This window comes from Electrona antarctica (assembly GCF_951216825.1).
Source record: "Electrona antarctica genome assembly, chromosome: 8".
NCBI classification, from domain to species: Eukaryota; Metazoa; Chordata; class Actinopteri; order Myctophiformes; family Myctophidae; genus Electrona; species Electrona antarctica.
The window spans coordinates 1075218-1094381 of record NC_136789.1 but is presented as its reverse complement, the minus strand read 5'-3'; the positions used below and the strand labels follow the sequence as shown (position 1 = coordinate 1094381).

Here is a 19164-nt window from a genome sequence, read left to right as displayed (position 1 = left end):
TTGTGTACGATCTCTATTTAGGAAAATCTATGATCCTATTAGAATGTATTATATTTTTATAATCAATCAAATGATACATAGCTTGCGGAGTTAGTTCAGTCAGATATACTCAAGATATATATAGATATATTCAGTGTTATGCCTGTATACATGTCATTCACTGACGTGGCAATCAGCTGACCAATTGGGCGCGGTATTTAAGCTCACCTAAGACTGGATTCTTCCTGCGTTCCTTCCTCTGCATACAGTATGCGTTCCTGGTGTTGTTATGCACTGATTGTTCCCACCGCCACCCCAGCACCACCGGTGGGCTCTGCTATTCCTGTTCCCCATGGGGGGGTGTTATTGTATGGTTAATGATGGTTGTATAATTGTGGCGAGCAGGGAGAAGAATTTAGCAGTGCCGAACGCCAAGATAAAATATTATATGCACACTTGTATTCTCATTCTATAATAAATATTTGTTAAATCTATTTGTGAGTTATCTGACTGAACTTGATTATTTCAATTAACTGTTACACCCCTAGATTAATCCATACATGAAGTGATTTGTCAGACTGATCTCACCCAAACCCGGTGAAATAGCACAGATTGGCAATTCCATACATACTGTACACGCCTAGAAAACACAAACATCCGTACATATTATACTACTCCTGTTTTGACCGCGAAGGAGGCGTGGCTTTCACTAGTATTGTATATATATTTTTTTTTTATTATTATTATTTTATTTTACCGTGTTTGGGTTAGATCGGGTTTGACATTATTTACGCCAACTCACATGCTTTAGTGCGCTCGGTGGTGGCTCTCGTGGCTCAAGTTTTGTAGAGACGGCGCCCCTCCGTCATGGTCTATGGGGCGGATTTCAGTGTAATATGTACGGATTTTGGGGTTTTCTAGGCGTGTATGTATGGAAATGCCAAACCATGCCATTTCACGGTGTTTGGGTGAGGCCGGGTTGGATTTGTAGTCACTTGGAAATGTCCTTACTGTGCCTCCCAGGCAAGGGCCCAGAGATGCTGCTCGTAGGCCAGAAGCTGAATGACAATGAGTGGCACACGGTGAAGGTGGTGCGCCGCGGGAAGAATTTGCAGCTGTCAGTGGACAATGTGACCGTGGAAGGTAAGTGGAAAGCACCCTAAAAGCCTTGGCAAGGAAATGACATTTCGAAATGGCTTCAGATTTAGCGGAGAGGCTTTTATTGTCCAAACAAAACAGGCCAGTATAAATCCCCACACCACGGGTGCTCCTCCTGGCACTCTTCCCTCAGACCAAAAAAAAGGAAAAGCAATACCACAAATAACGCTGTTCCACTTTTCTGGAGATTCTCCAATTTTTTTGTTTTCTTTGCCAGCTCATGTGGCATGCTAGTGTGGCATCATTTCAGCGTGTTGGTTTGTCACGCTACATACTGAGTCATTAGAGTTTGGGTCACAGAGATAGTCCTTGTATGTGCAAATACATTAGAAATAATATTCTCTGCATCAACTGGCCAATGCTTAACTCTCCTGACTGAGGTTGAAGGGGGAGCATTAACCGAGATATACAGTATACTGCAAATGGTCCTTATCCAAAGCACTTTACAATTACGTTACATTCACCCATTCCATTCACAGACACATTCACACAAAGTCAAGAGGCAACTATGCAAGACACAATACCAGGAAGAGCCAGGGATGGAACCAGGAACCTCCCTGTTCCTACTTCTTGAACCACTGCTGCCGTTGACAATGATGTGTGTATTCGCAGTTTAACATGTATTTATTCACACTTAGGTTTTATGACTGGTGCCCACACACGATTGGAGTTCAACAGCATTGAGACTGGTATCATGACAGAGAGGAGATTCATCTCTGTGGTACCTTCCAATTTCATTGGTCACCTGCAAGCCTTCGCCTTCAACGGGATGCCATATCTAGACCAGTGCAAGAATGGAGACATCTCGTTCTGTGAGCTGAATGCCCGTTTCGGCATGCGGAGCATTGTGGCCGATCCTGTGAGCTTCATCACCCAAGCTAGCTATCTCGCCTTCTCCACCTTGCAGGCCTACGCCTCCATGCACCTGTTCTTCCAGTTTAAGACCACCAGTACAGATGGGCTCATACTTTACAACTCTGGAGATGGCAGCGACTTCATAGTGGTGGAGCTAGTTAAAGGGTAAGTTGTATTGTGAGGTGGAAATCGATTTGAACTTGAAGTTTTTTTGCGGAAAGATAATATAGAGTTTGGGCTCAAAGTGATACAGCAATAATAAAATAATAATGAAAAGCTAATTAATAATTTGTGCACAGATCCAAGAGATAGAGATGTATCTCTCTCTCTCTGTTTCTGTCTCTCTCTGTTTCTCTCTCAAAAAACGAAAGATGTACCAAAAGAAAAATCATTGTTGTAAGCAAAGTAAAACTGAATTGATTGCCGAATCGAAATGTCAACCAAATGCCAAACTTGTGTCCGATCAGCTTAGATATACCCTTAAGCCATGTTTATTGTAGGATATTCCTTCAAATCGACTGAAACAACAGGACGTGGAGTAAGGCAGTGGAACTGGGCCAACTGGCCAAGTAAAGCACTGCATTGTATTCTGTCATAACAACGTAACATACAATGTGCTTATACAGAAAAGCCACTAGAAATTCTGGGCTCTATAACAACATGGCACAATGGATCACAATATTTAATCAAATCTAGTATCTAAATCTAAGGCTGATTCCAAAAAGCCACTGTCTAAATCCTTGCAGTTTTCTGATGTTGCTAATATTGCTATACATCCTATACAACTGAGCAACATCTAAAATGACACAAATGCTGTCCCGGATTGAAGTGGTAAGTAGTAGTATAGTATATTATTACTTTAGATAACGATTATCTCCATTACTTGGGCCTGCCATATATTAAAAAGAAAAACATGTTATCATAAATACATAGTTGATATGAATCAGTTGAGAGTGGCCAGAGTGGAAGCAACAGTGATAAACAACAGTTAGTGCCATAGAGGTCCATTATTATTCTTCCTATAACTCAAACCTATTTGTTCACTATTAATGACTTCTTCAGTGTGCTGCATATTAAGAACAACAAATGTTAAAAATGATTTATTGCCCCTGGCAATTGAACCAATTAATGTGTTTGCAATAAATGTTCTACAAAATATCAACAGCCATCAAATGCTGCTAAAAACAGTGCAATGCAATTAATTTTATAAGATAGAACAAAAAGGATTCAGCCAGACTAGAGCCCCATTGTTCTAAAGTTAAAGTTAAATATTTAGATCGCTTGGGTGGCGCAGTGCTAAAGTTTCTGCCCACCACGCGGAGGTGTATCCGGCTTTATCGAGCGTCTACACGAACACAATTGGCTCGTGTTTGGGGGAGGGAAGCCGAGTGGGGAGGGTGTCTCTGCCTGTAATGCTATGGGCTGACCTGTCAGCAGGGAGTGTTGGGGCAGGAGGAATAGGACGAAGGCTCTGCGTCCTCCCGGTGGGGGCTCCTCAATGGTAGGTGAGTCAGTAGGATACAACAGCAGTAACAACACACACATGTGTGGGGATGAATAAAAAAAAGGAAAAGTTAAATATTTAGTAGAAGTATAAAATATTATGTGGGGAAAGAATGTGTGGAGTACTTCTGTCGACTACTGGCATTTAAGAAATATGCTGCTGTGCTGATCAGTGATCACACTAGCAGTTTGAGAGATTATCTCCAGTTAGACAGAAACACGCTGTTAAAATAACAAAATAAATTCGAATAGTCAAAATTGAGTGCTAGGAGATTGATTGAATACTTTATTAGACAGGATGGAATCAGTCTAAAGTACAGTCATACACTTGGTCCAAAAGGATAAGGACAGAAGGGTAGGGTATTACTTTTGCATTTACATTTCTTTGCTGATCTGATGACAAAGTAATAAACCAGGCTTCTATTTCCACAGTGTTTACATTCTCTCATAATAGCTTTTTTTGCTATGTAAAGAGAATATTTGGAATCTTCACCTTAATGTTTGGTTGATGGAAATCTCCGGCCTTCTTATACTTTTCACAAATAGAGAGTTGCAGCACTCTTCACGTGGTTCATATATTGCGCGTACTTAAACACACCAATTATGAGGATCCAGCGTTTGGAACTATACAGTAGTGTTGGAAACTATTAGTGGAAAGTGTTAATCCTGCATTCTTCTTGTTCTTGTTATCTCTGAGCACACCTAAACAAATTACAAATCAACTGAGATTGGTTTTGGCAATAAATAACTTAATGAAAATATAAACAAATATGAATATTCTTTGTTTACAATAGAAGTATATGGGAGTGTCTTAACTCTTTTTTTTCTCAATACAGTAGTTCTGCTTCTCGCTATACAGTGTATAACAAGAAATTACTTTCTGTTTTATATCTCCTGATTCTACTTGGTTTGGCTACCCATGGGTTTTTACTACGCCCTATCTCAATGGCAAGACAAGTGGCCACTGACCCTGTATTTGTAAAGATTTTGCATCTTTAATTTTTAACAATATAGCTTGCAGGCTGATATTCTCTTTGTAATTTGTTGTGTTGTTTAATTTCATTTACCCAATTATGGGTATAGTTGCTTTTGTTATTCATTTCAATTCGTTTTAACATTGACCTCTGAGTGGCATTTACTTTACAAGCTCTTTTCTCCACCGCAATCATCACTTGAAATCTGCAAAGCTCAGCCCCCAGGTTCTGTTGTTACGCAGAATGTTCTTGCAGAATTTTAGATGCAGTCATTCTGCCAGGGGTTTTTTGTCCCTTGTTTTGTAATTACTCTTTAGTAAAGGTCCCCCAGACTTCATTGCCATACAATAAAATCAGTTGAATTGAGGATTCAAATATTTTAAGCCAAATTGTTATGGGGGATAGAATTCAGAAATGTCTTTTCTAAGTGCATAATAGCCTCGCCGTGCTTCTTTCTGTAAATGATGTGATTGCTATGTTAAAGCTCCCTGATGAGCTTATAGTCAATCCTAGATAAGTATAGCTATGATTCGATGCTGTGATTCGATGTTTTCTCCTAGAGTGAAATGGTAATGGTTTCCCTGAGATCTCTCTCACTTCCTCTCTCGCCTTCTCTCTCACGCAGCTGCTATGTTGTGTAAATAATGAAACAGGCATATCTTAAAAAAAAAAAAAAGTTTCATTCCTCGCAATTTGGTTTCAGAGAGAAAGCGTTTTGAGCTAGAGGAAGCAGGCGCACAAGACAAGAGTTACCCACAACGTGTTTAATCCACAGTCAAACTTTCTCCAAGGTTTCAACCACATAATAAGCACTGAGTCAGCAGGCGGGCACTGCACTGCTCTGAGTCTGACACAGCTCCCAAACCTCCTGCAGACAAGAGAGACTACAGGAGCTGCTCTCAGCTCTGAGTCTGACACAGCTCCCAAACCTCCTGCAGACCAGAGAGACTACAGGAGCTGCTCTCAGCTCTGAGTCTGACACAGCTCCCAAACCTCCTGCAGACCAGAGAGACTACAGGAGCTGCTCTCAGCTCTGAGTCTGACACAGCTCCCAAACCTCCTGCAGACCAGAGAGACTACAGGAGCTGCTCTGAGTCTGACACAGCTCCCAAACCTCCTGCAGACCAGAGAGACTACAGGAGCTGCTCTCAGCTCTGCCTCTCTTTCTTTTTGGGGTTTTTTTCATCATAAGATGCTTTCTCACAGACATTACTACATTTTGATTTTCAAAATGAAAATAAAAAAGATGAAAGATGGGGCAAAAACCAAAGTCAAAACATATTGCTATTTCACTTTTCATGCAGAAACCCAATTATTATAAAGCAGTAGTTCTCAACCAGTGGTCCGGGGACCACCGGTCCAGGTGGTCCCCAGCTAAATGATGGAGAGTTGGTAACCAAATGGACCCTTATAGATCTTTTTTGTTAAACGTCTGTATTAGTTAATTTACAAGAAGTCTTCACAATTGTGACTGGAGCTGACAAAAAGGGACTCATTTCGGCCAGAGTAGTTTTACTGTTTTTTACACATTATTAAAGTAGCCTACTTACTGTAATGTAAGCTTTCATGTGATGTATCATTCAATCAAATTGGAAAATATATGAAGGAGATATTACAATTTTAAACTGGTTGCACCAAAATACCCAAAGCTGAGAAAAGGCCCTGGGAATGTCGAAGAATTCTTATTTTGATCAATGTTTGCCTGTTACCTCTCCTAATGGTACCAACATCAATACAGCATGGAAATGTGGACATATTCTTTCGTTTTGGGTCTATGAGTCTAAATGTCATCAAATGGTGGTCCATGGCTCTAATGCCAAATAAATAATGGGCCTTGATGTGAAAAGGGTTGAAAACCACTTTTATAAAGGAAAGAGAATATACTTCAAAATAAGCAAAAATGTACCATGTTTGTGTACTAATGTAAGGATACTTGTGTGTAGAAATAGCATTGCACATTAAGCAAATACACTAGTCTAAAATACTGCTCAGTCCTAATTTGTAATAAATCCATAAATTGTAATGGTTTTGTTGCAGGTACATTCATTATGTCTTCGACTTGGGTAACGGACCGTCACTAATGAAGGGGAACTCTGACAAGCCCCTTAACGACAACCAGTGGCACAATGTGGTGGTTTCACGTGACAACAACAATGTACACATCCTTAAGATTGACTCCCAGACTGTCACCCAACATGCCAACGGAGCCCGCAACCTAGACCTGAAAGGTACTGTCTGTCTGTCTGTCTGTCTGTCTGTCTGTCTGTCTGTCTGTCTGTCTGTCTGTCTGTCTGTCTGTCTGTCGACCGACGGGTAACAAATTAAAGGACAAAAATTGGAATAACTGAGTGGCAAAACAATGAATGCAGATGCCTGCATGACACAATTAAGTAATTAACATCCAGTCATGCGCTATGGCATGTGGCCCAACTTCAGTCATGGAGACTGCTAATGAATGGTTCAATAGGAAATGGGAAATACTTCAGTAAATGCGTTTGGAAATTGTAATCCATTTGCACATTTGATGTCTGTGATGCTCGCGCATTAGTGTGATATGTAAGGAAAAACAGAAGAGCAACTCTTTCTTCCTTTGGTCAATGCAGGACATGATCAGACTGTCAGCAAGAGTCCAGTCCTTCAACAACTACATAGAGAGGGATAGTACTTGACCCTCAAATGCACATTTGAGAGTTTGGTGGTGCAAAAACCATAGGCACTGGCCTACAGAGAGGAGTAAAAAAGTGAAGTCCAATGATGAGTCATCCTTCACAGACAGTGTAGGCCTGAATGCTTGACCCTGACATTGACTCTGTTACGCATATTTTACGCTGTGGGGGAGCCAATTGTCCGAGCACACTGCAAATCAATGCAAAGTCCCTGGCAAAGAGTGATCACCTTTGATGAAACTGTTCCAACCTGATGGGAGTGGTCCATCCATAAGATGAGGTATACTGTGGCCTTCACAATCACAGTTATCAAGTCTCAACCCACTGTTGAACACCAACGTGTTAAGAGATCGCTCACTCCACCATCTCCAAAACACCTAACTGTCTATCTGTCTATCATTACATCTATCTACAGTATCTACTCAATTGATCAATTGATCGCTCGATCAATTTATCTCAATCTATCTATCCACTGTATGTCTGTCTGTGACGCCATTACTCTAGTATACTGTAATTCTGTTCTATAGGGGCAAAACTGTATTTTTACCAGCTTGTTAGATGCAGGCCGATCTGTATACTGACGGAGCAAGTCGTCACTTTTTGATCATTGGCTGTCCTTTAAGCCAATGGGGACTTTGCCAGACTTTCCCATACTCTGAACGGCGGTGGTGAATCAGCACGTGGGTGAAATCAGCCGCCAACGGCTTCTGACATACTAGGGGTTGGCCCTTGCATCCAGCAGCCCAACCCAATAGTCACTTTGAGTGGCACCGCATGAAGCGGTGAACGTATGTACTGTATGTCGGACAATACTAACCCTAACCCCAAACCCTAACCCTAACCTCAGTCTTAACCAGCCATGTACTGTATAGTATGTCGGTCTCCGTCACCTCAGTCTTAACCAGCCATTTGGCTTGTTGCAAGATGCATAAACCAGCGACTGTAGCCCAAATATAATAAAGGCCTTTTACCTATAAAATCCACCTTCAGTGCCTGGACCTGCATTTCGTAATGCTTGTATTACTTAATTTCACCTCTCTCCTGTACACAGTCAAATTTAGCTTTAAAACAATTGGCAGAAATTAGCTTGAAGAGCTAGCTGGTTTAAATTTATATTCACAGTTAATATTTTCTTTACATTACATTTTGTGCGGCAGATACAAAATAAATGATTGGATCGGCTGCAAAAACGTCATTTGTGTCATTTCTTGTTTCTTTCTTTTCTCAAATAAATCCTATTGGTGATTGGGAATACTTCAACAAGCATGCATTAAAAGGAGGAAGTTCTGCAATGGATACGTCTGCAAATGTGCAAATATGATTCTGATCTTGAGACAGTACACTTATATATTAATTATTATGTCTGAAAAATTATTACGTCTGAAAAACGAATGTAAACCAACATTTTGTTTACTTTTTGTTCTATTTCTTCTTCCTTTTCTGTTTTTAGTATTATTTCAACGGTAACTTGATATTACCTTTTCATTTGTGCTTTTCATATATGCTACTATGATATTTTATCATAGATTATTATTATTTTTTATTATGTAAAAAGGTGGGCAAAATAAGCTTTATGCTTCAGCCCATACCTTTTCGGCTAAAATAGTCACTATGTTAAACAATGTAAATTGCTTAACAACCATTTTGTTTTGTTTTTAAATGACCGAAATAAAGATTCAAACTCAAACTCAAACAGTGATGATTATACTGCTCCTTATTGTCTCCACAGGGGAGCTGTACGTAGGTGGTGTTGGTAAGGGCATGTACAACAGTCTGCCCAGACTGATCGCGTCCAGAGAGGGATACCAGGGTTGCCTGGCATCTGTTGACATGAACGGGAGGCTCCCAGACCTGCTGGCCGATGCCCTACACAAGGTGGGGCAGGTGGAGCGTGGCTGTGGAGGTGAGACGGGGTCCAGTTCTGGGGGGAGGGTGTTGAACAACAATCTATCGGGCAGGGGTGGAGGGTATGCATTTTCAAAATGTGGTTTCTATTAGGGCTGCATGATTATGGAAGGCTAAATGTATGATCATGGTCGGTTAGCTATATTGTCAGGGTTATTAATCATAGTTAATAGTCTATTTACTTTACTGTTAGTTTCTTTTATTATTATTATACTACAGAAGACATTCCAAGTGAAATGAAATATTCCTTAGTGCTCATGTATCCGTAAAAAAAATATTACATGTTGAAACTATAACTGAATTATGTGATTGATTCATTCTGTAGGCCTTGTTTCTCATGTGTATTGTTTAGTGCACCCATCCAATTCGTTTTCACCAGCTCTATTTTTATGAAGTGTTACTTCCACTGCTCATACTGTATAAATGCCTACACTGTGCAGGTACAGTATGTAGCTCAGGGCTGGATCCACTTTGAATGCTGCCGCCGGCTCCTCCTTGCCACTCTTCACCTGCTCATCTTTCCTGCACCACCTATCATTCACTCCTCCTCTCCTACTCCTTCAGGCCCCAGCACCACCTGCACAGAGGACTCTTGCCACCACCAGGGAGTGTGTCTTCAGCTGTGGGAGGGCTTCTCCTGTGACTGCACCATGACCACCTATGGAGGTCCATTCTGCAATGACCGTGAGTACACTGCATCGTTTTATGTTGACTGCAGCAGCAGAATTGTTATTTGATTTGATTTTATCTTCATGGTTTTATTTAAGCCTCCCGTTGAGTTGCTGCTTTGGTTGATCAGTTGGTTAGGTGATTTTTTTGGTTTGTTGATCAGCTGATTAAACGATTTCTTGGTTGGACAGTTGGTTGTTTATGTAGTTGATTGCTTTATTGTCATCTGAAACTATAGAAGTGTGTAGACAAGATACTGTCACTCTCTGTCAATCTCTGTGAAGAGACTGTAATTCTTTTAAAAATATTATTATTCTAGGAAGTGGATATTCCACTACTACTTATCTTAGTATTTTTGTCAGTGTGAAAGCTGCAGAAGACCCAGTATAGCAGGCACAATAAGTCTCTGACAGCATTGAATATATGGTTTGGGAGCTGCATCTACCAAAACCTGGGGCTGGGCACATGCACAGGCGCCCTGCATGCCAAGAGGGCCGCCTGCCCTTTCCTACATGACTGAGTAAAAAAATAAAGAAAAAGGAAACCCACGTATAGTAAGTTCTGCTTTTCGCTGCATAGAATTAGACAAGGCTACCAAACTCCCTTCCTCGCTCTAATCATGACTATACCCTAATCATATAAGAGCTGAATTTTAACAACAGATGGTTGGTACGCAGGACTGTTGAGTGATTTCCAACACGTGCTTCCAAACTCTAATGCTCCATTTTGCTCAATGTTTTGCCACTCAGTCTAGATGAGGGGGGCATGTCCCGGTGGTAAAGTGATGTGCATAGTGCATACACTCTATACAGTCACTTTTGTTTACATAATTTGACATCAAGGCTGCTAACGACTAGAACTAACAATCATGCACCATAAACTGAACTAGTCAAGGACTTGGATTTAGGCAATATTATTCATTCAATTTGCAACTATAAATTCCAGAAAGACAAACTTCATCATGTGAGATGCAACCATTACGCTGTGATGCTCTGTTGTGTGATGCGTCGGCTATGTAAGATCCTGATTGAAATATACTATGAGGGATGGTGCAATCTACCATGTTTCCTGATGGTTTGATTGTCTGCACAGGCCAGGAGGCAAAGGCTATGTTTTTTGCCTCTTACTCTATAAAGAACCTCTCTTCTGTCCATAGGGAGTGCAACAAATGCAAAAAGCTGAAGCGTTTGTCATAGAGCATTTGTCCCCCACAGCTTACTTGTGTCTTTACGGCTGCATCTCACAAATAAGGCCTCATTTATACTTGGTTGTACACTGGTGTCGCTCACCAAAAATAACAGATCTGCAAGCTGACAACACTGTGCACTGCGTCGGTCAGCTTGTAGATTGGCTATTTTTAACTAAGTATAAATCATGCCTAACACAGCCCTAGATAGGCCACCTATTCTGGTAAAGACCTGCCTTGTGTTTTATGAGTGTTCAGTAGACCCAATACTCTCTATTTTCATTGTGCAGCTAAGGTGACTTGATCATTGTGCAACTGAGGTGACTTCTCTTGGAGGACCAATTTTGTCCAATATAAAGCCTTGATATTCCTGCAACAAAAAGAAAAAGTTAACATTAAACTTGTGCTCATGACAAATGTATCCACCCTTGTTGCAGAGGTGTTCAGAAATAATTAAACAATTTGTTAATGCCCATATCCTAATAATAATAATAATAATAATAATAATAGGATGTTTAATACTGTATTATGCAGATTAGGGCCATTATGCTAATATCCACAATCAATGGTAATTCTCTTAAACAATAACGGGAAAGAAACAAAATAAGCAAAAGTCACATTCTCAGGAATTTGGGGCATCTGGCACTTTAAACACATTTTGTTGATGGCGTCTGAGTAGCTCTAGAGTCTAAACCCTCGAGAGACAGCCAGCAAAAAGATCTCTCTGAATGTTTGATTACATACTGTAGATTAGTATTGGGGAGTAATTAATTACATGTGACTCAGCCATTAGTGACACATTGCAGAGCAGCTGAGCCATGGAGGCTCCCCCACTTAGTGTGCATACCACATACTGTAGGCAGAGCTCTGCTACCGTCGTTGTGGCTTTGAATCTAGCTCATGGCCCTGTTTTCCCATGTCTACCACTTTCGCCAACCTCCAATCTCTCTCTCCTCTGTCTGTCTCCCTGCTATGCTATCAACAACCGGAAAATAATCTTTAAAAAATATATATCACTCTCTCCCTCCCCTTTCTGCTGTATGACTGCAGCATTTTCCGCTTGACAAACATCAGCTTTGAAAGGAAGGCTCACTCTGAGAATGTATACAGTAACACAGAGGGGAAGGGATGACATTTCAACAGCGTTATCTCACTGCTTTCAGTGCAAAGTTGACGTTGTTGCAACATCATCCAGGCTGTCATTTTCTTATCATTGATACTGTATCAAAGCTTTTATTTTACTTCCAGCAGCCTTTCCAAATGCAGGTTTATTTAGAAGATCTAGGGCTCCATTTTCGTCGCCGCCGTTAACCGCGACGCGGCCCACAAGTCAGCCGCTGCCCGAACATTACGAGTATAGGAGCTTGCTCTGTCCCTTAATGGTATTTTGGTCCAGCGTCACCCGCTATCTATTATGCCGAAACCGGTATTTGCGCCTAGAGGTGTGGTCATTGCAGCACAAGTGAGACATCACTCTTCCATGGGCTATCGACCGTAAGTGGGTCGTGCATCGAGGACCTCCCTAGGGAAACGCTCCAGAGGCTTCTTAACCAGATGGCCTGTACCCAAGCTGGCTCCTTTCCAGGCAAATAAGCAGCAACTCTACTCTGAGTCTCTCTCGCGTGACTGAAATACTCACCCTATCTCTAAGGGAGATGCCAGCCACTCTTCGTAGAAAACTAATTTTGGCCACTTGTATTCGCGACTTTATTCTTTCGGTCATGACCCATACTTCATGACCATAGGTGAGAGTAGGAACAAAGATTGCTCAACAGTGCAATACAGCGACTGCAATACCGCCCCTGCCATTCCGATTCTCAGGCTGATCTCCTCCGTCCTCCCCTCACTCGTGAACAAGACCCCGAGATACTTAAACTCATTCACTTGGGGTAATGTCTCATTCCCTACTTGGACTGCACAATCCATCGGTTTCCTGCTGAGAACCATAGTCTCAGATTTGGAGATGCTGATCCTCATCCCAGCCGCCGTACACTCGACTGCGAACCTGTCCAGTGAGAGCTGAAGGTCTTGGACCGATGGTCCCATCAGGACCACATCATCTGCAAAAAACAGTGAAGCAACCCTTAGCTCACCGAGCCGTATTCCTATACCCTCTCCGCCATGACTTCGCCTCGAGATCCTGTCCATGAAAATCACAAACAGGATATGTGACAATGCGCATTGCGCAGCCCTGGCGGAGGATAATCTCCACCGAAAACGAATCCGACTTACTCCCGAGCACATGGACACAGCTCTCGCTTTGGGTGTACAAAGATTGTATGGCCCTCAACACGGTCCCCCACAGGGGACCCGGTCATATGCCTTCTCCAAATCCACAAAACACATGTAGACCGCATATGCAAATACTCCCAGGCCTTCTCCAGGATCCCTGTAAGAGTATAGATCTGATCAGTTGTTCCACGGCCAGGACGGAATCCACATTGCTCCTCTTGAATCTGAGGTTCGACTATCTGGCCGGACCCTCCTTTCCAGTACCTTGGCGTAAACTTTCCCAGGGATGCTGAGTAATGTGATTCCTCTGGAATTGGCACACACCCTCTGATCCCCCTTTTTAAAAAGTGGGACCACCACCCCGGTCTGCCACTCCTCAGCACTGTCTCAGACTTCCACACAATGTTTAAAAGACGTATTATTATTATTATGCTGTAAAGTATCACAGTACATACTGTACATAAAACATCACAATACATACTGTATATGTGCATAGTATGGTGCTCTAGAAACCTTCCTCAGAGGAATCTTTCTCCATTCAAGCTTTCTTATTGTAGAAAGGTGAGTCATCAAAATAGAAATAAACAGGGTAAACATAGACCTCTAATATACTGTACATGTAGGCCAGACTGCAGTGGTGGAGTCCACAGTACCAGGTGGTACTGTACGTTACAGTTTAGGCTTTGTGTGCTGATATGATACACTTCTCCGGAGTAACTTTCAACAAGTGAGGAGACGTTTCTACAGTCAAACAACCTACTTTATTATAATATATGAATATGAGGGCCAGAGCTACAATTTATAGGGTAGACTATAAGAATTGTAGGATAGGGGAAAGAAAGAGATGTTGATGGAGAATTCGTTTTTGAGTAAATTATCCTAAACGATGGACTCTCTGAGAAAGAATTTAGCCTTTTCCCACTACAGGGCAGTGCATGCCGTGTTGTGAAAGTCACAATAATCTGGGCACACATTTCAACTGTGAAATATTTGAATTCTCAGCCCTGCTTGGCCCCTCGGTGCTGGACCTTTTAGAATGGGCTGTGAAGGCAGGATTACTTTAAATCTTAACTCATACAAAGTGACACTTACATCGCTCGTCAAAAATGGCATATATTTTAAGAGTCAACTGTCATGTGCATGTTTTCAGGGAAAAGAGCACATGTACATATGTTACTATTTTTTTACTCTTGTGATTGCTCTTTCTTGCACTCTTTATTCTATCCCTTTGTTTGCTGTGCTTGCTTTATTTTTGTTGTTCTGAATGTTATGCTATCTATGCTGTTGCATTGTCTGAAGGAAGCTCTTATGTACACAAGATGTAACAATAAAGTACACCTTGAACATTAGTCACCTTGAACATTAGTCACAATAGGGCATGCAAACCTTGCACCTTTGTGCCATTTTGAATGTGATAAGTCACTATACCTGGCCAACGGATAGGCATATATACAGTATAGCAGAACAGTGCATCAAAAGTATTAAGCCAACAATGTTACGAGCAAGCTTCAAAAACATTTGTCTTTTATTTGAAAACAAGGCACATTTACATGTTACTGACTGTACATAAAAAAGGCACACGCCCTAATATTTATTATATAAAACTAGTCGCTACAGCTAGTCTGTTACGCTGTATGCAGAAGGGTAAAAAAGCAGCAGTTTCAGTCATCATAACACATGGATTCTGAGATGTGCACACCATATAATATTAAGATCTTAATAATAACCAATATAACATTTTAACTCTGTTGCTTTTCTGTGCTAATATGTGTAAAATACATGAATGAACTCTCCTAACCAAGGCTTGGAAGTCCGATGAGGTGTGTGTGTGTGTGTGTGTGTGTGTGTGTGTGTGTGTGTGTGTGTGTGTGTGTGTGTGTGTGTGTGTGTGTGTGTGTGTGTGTGTGTGTGTGTGTGTGTGTGTGTGTGTGTGTGTGTGTGTGTGTGTGTGTGTGTGTGTGTGTGTGTGTGTGTGAGAAACATAACTCTAGTAAAACACGGCTCTTTAAAAGAATGCACGTTTTGCAATTAAAGTTAACAACTTTGGACGAGTGGAGTTGGAGTGTTGGACCCAGTCAATGCATAGTTACCATAAGCTCGGTTATAGGTGACTAACAACAAAGTTTGCCTGATGATTAGTCACTCTTGTGGTGTTTTCCCCTCTTCCTTCCATAAGGATATGTCTGTGTGGGATCCACGTCGGTCGGAGATATTACTGTAAATAATTAAATGACACTGACAGTCGGCCTGTAACGTGAACGTATAGTGGCGTGTGTGAGATATATATGAGAGAGAGAGAGAGAGAGAGAGAAGAGAGAGAGAGGGAGAAGAGAGAGAGAGAGAGGGAGAGAGAGAGAGAGAGAAGAGAGAGAGAGGGAGAAGAGAGAGAGAGGAGAGAGAGAGAGAGAGAGAGAGAGAGAGAGAGAGAGAGAGAGAGAGAGAGAGAGAGAGAGAGAGAGAGAGAGAGAGAGAGAGAGAGAGAGAGAGAGAGAGAGAGTGTTAGAGTGAGAGAGAGAGGAGGCGGCGGTCGGGCCAGTGAGAGGAATGCGGTGAAACGTTACGTTAGTCCATTATCTATTTTATTCTGACCTTGTTTATGGTGAGAAGCCTACTTGTTGTATTTCACACAAGTAGCCTACTCAAGGCTTAATAAATCCCATTTTGGTGAACTGACAGAGCTCTAGCACTGTGCACTAAACACTCAAACACCAACTTTATACACTTGATGCAGATCTAATATGTAGGCCATCACATTAAAAATGGCGCCGGTAGGTCTACCGTGACGTCAGCCTTGCATTCCCTATTGGAAAATTCGTAATTTAGTCACACAGCACAGACATTCATACAGTATAAGTTCGCATTTAGACGGCTATCATAGATAACAGCTGTCTGCGGCATTGAGTTACTATAGCAACACCACTGCAATGAACACAACCCAATGTTCCCAGATTGTAATGGAAATACAAACATGTTAGTTGTTTGTTTATTATTGTAAGAGTGTTTCATACCTTTCTCTTGATCAGGTCACTCTTGGATAAGATATTTTAATCTCTCTCAAATTCTCAATGAGTATTACTTACAGTACTTGGTAAAATAAAGGATATGATATGATGATGGACTACTCTGCCGTGCTCAGCTCCTCGCAGCCCTGAAAAGCCCTGCATGGCCATTGGCCAACATGGCCCCGGCACTTGATAATGGGAATGAGGTTATAGAGGGTTGAGCCCTCATTTTCAATGGTGCCAGAATGACAAAGTTTACACACAATAATTGCAGAAAACAAAAACAGTTGCAGTGAGAATGACAAATTATCACATGATACCCTTACTGTACAACACAAATCAGCAAGCAATATTTAAAATCATAGATTTAAACTGTCCCAATGATATAAGCAAGTCCAATCTGAGTAGCAATTGAAGAATATTCCATGTTTGAGGGTCATTAACCACATTAGCACCCCCCCCACCCCACACCCCCTTCAACACCAAACATCTTAGCCAAAAATAGCAGTTCTTCAAGCTCACAACGTGCAGCTATTTTGGACAAAATGTTCGCCCTGAATTGGGGTACTAGGGTTCATTTGATAAAATGTAAAAGCAGTTTTTTTTCTGAGCTAACTGGAGAAACCTGCTCAGGAGGCCATTCCATTCCTGTGAGCAGTTCTGTGTGTGTGTTCAGATATCCCTTACACAGCGCCAGACACTCCATTTTGTTTTACCTAAGTAATGTTTATATATTGTTATTATGATATTTATCCCCTATCCCAAATCTAGTCTTATTAATTTAATATGGGATGAAAAGAGAATATTTCATAACATTTAAGACTTACCGGTAGCATACCGGTATATTATAGTTTACAGCAAAATACATGGTGGTTCTTCTAACCCACCAGAGATGTAAAGCTTTTGGGTCCACTTCTGAGCCCACAACGTTGACATTATACCTTGCTTCTGTAGAAAAAGCAGATGATTCATCACCTAGATCTGCATATATGTGACCAGATTTGACTGAGAGACTGCCATCGCGCAAATTACAGCTTTTCACCAGAGCTTTTTCAAAATGAGTTAATAGCACAGGCAGACTCTTCACATACTAGAGCATGTCTGAAATAAGTGTCAGAGCTGAAATCGACATGTAAATATGAAATAAATGCTTAAACATGTAGCTAGGAGTAATGTTAGAGACCACAGAAGTGAACCTTTCAAGTTTTCTCAACTCGCTGTTTTCTGCAAGACATTACTCTATAAGCCATATATGTCAATTTAAAGCTATGATTCCCTGCTTTCATATGACATGAAAAAAACGAAAATTCAAAAAAATCCGATGGCAGTCTCTCAGTCAAATTTAGTCACATATGGAGCCGGCTAGCAACTCTACATCTGACCTAAAATCTTAGATCTCCATATATGGAGCTGACCTGTTATGACAATCCATATGTTGATCCTTCCCCACCCGTCCTTACTCCTTCCTGTTCTGACATTCCATATGTTGATCTGACCTCATCAAACCCTGTACATTCAAGACACGCTCCATATATGGCCAGTACAAAATTCCGCCATTTTAGCAGTTTTGGCAGTTCTGAGCTATCGTTCTTCACGAAATTCGGCAATATGTTAGAGGGCAGTGAGAATCCCTCAGGAACTGAAGATCTTTGAATAAACCACAAACACCCTGCAGGCCAGGCAGTCAAGACACAACCGAATTCTCCTTTATGTTTCTGCCATGTCATTTGAGGACCCACCACATTCAGAGTGGCTGCAATAGTCATTCTTTGTTTTGATATCTATGTTGATTTCTCTACTGTTGTGAAATGAAATGTATTACTGTCATATGTATTACCGTAGTATCATTACCTTACCTATTCCAAGCAGCCGTTAGTAGAAAAGAATATGTGCTTCATTGTTTATGAAATGGGATAGACTATTAATGAAATGTAACACTTGCACTTCAGATACAATAGACTTCAGAAAGCATCTGAAGGAATCGGAAAGCCTTTTTTGCTCCTATAGTGCTCTTGCAAATGAAGTCATACCGTATGTGGCGGGTATGCTGCAGACATCTGTATAAATAATTTGGTCCGCCAATGCCCTCCAAATAATGCTGTTCATTGCCACATTTTCTGCAACAACATTTCTGTGGACTAAAAAAATATGGAAATTGCAATGATCTAGTTAACCTCCATGATTACATTATTACTTTGAAACTCTCATTACCAGCGTGTGTTTAAGAAATATATAGAGGTGCGTGCGTGCGTGCGTGCGTGCGTGCGTGCGTGCGTGCGTGCGTGTCCATAATGCTAAACTATTTCTGGCAACAGATTTCACATTTCTGACAACAAATAGAACCATTACTGTCATCACAGAAGCTATGTGTGGAAGAAAAAAGCTCTGCAGGGTATGACTTGTTTGTCTGTGTGACACATTCTGGGACTGTAGGCTGCGCCTGCGACAGAACAACATGCATGCCTGCCTTCTCATCATGAACCCTTTCAATCAGCCTTGAAAATCCTATCTTATTGTAATACTGGTTCTGGACCAAATGCTAGTGCCAGTCATATAAACAGAGTGAATATAATGCACGCCAGAATAGCCTGTTATAGCGCCACCAGGAGGCTGACTTTTGTAAAACACATTTTTTTATATTACTCCTCCAGATTACTCCTCCAAATCTTTCCAATATTTCATATTCCATCCTAATTGGCTAACATTGGCTTTCAAAGTTTGCAGGATTGGCCCGTTTTGAACAAAAAGCCTCAAATCATGAACGCACGGTGGATTTTTGCAAAAACACTTTTTTGTAACAAAATGCCTCAAATCATCCAATTGCCATCCAAGGCATAAGAAGAGATGGCACCCTGGCACCCTCACATTGGCCTATTATAGCGCCACCAGGAGGCCACAACCTGACCTGGCCTGGTGGAGACCTGTGCCCCAAGGGGCATTAACTCTGGCGTCATTATTTTGGGCAGCATATATGATGTGTTATGAGCTTGTAGATCTGCTATTTTGCCATTGCAAAAATAGCAAATCTACAGTAC

At 41.3% G+C, this 19164-nt stretch overlaps 1 protein-coding gene across 3 annotated transcripts in view; it reads left to right on the top strand.

The window, feature by feature from the left end:
* Window positions 1–19164, top strand: part of nrxn2a (neurexin 2a) — a 191806-nt gene that overhangs the window by 78562 nt on the left and 94080 nt on the right. For all 3 annotated transcript variants that reach the window (XM_079508488.1, XM_079508487.1, XM_079508486.1), the window contains 5 exons: window positions 1003–1122; window positions 1776–2157; window positions 6507–6697; window positions 8865–9038; window positions 9605–9724. In XM_079508488.1, coding sequence (XP_079364614.1) covers window positions 1003–1122; window positions 1776–2157; window positions 6507–6697; window positions 8865–9038; window positions 9605–9724 — 987 coding nt within the window. The remainder of the gene's footprint in view (window positions 1–1002; window positions 1123–1775; window positions 2158–6506; window positions 6698–8864; window positions 9039–9604; window positions 9725–19164) is intronic.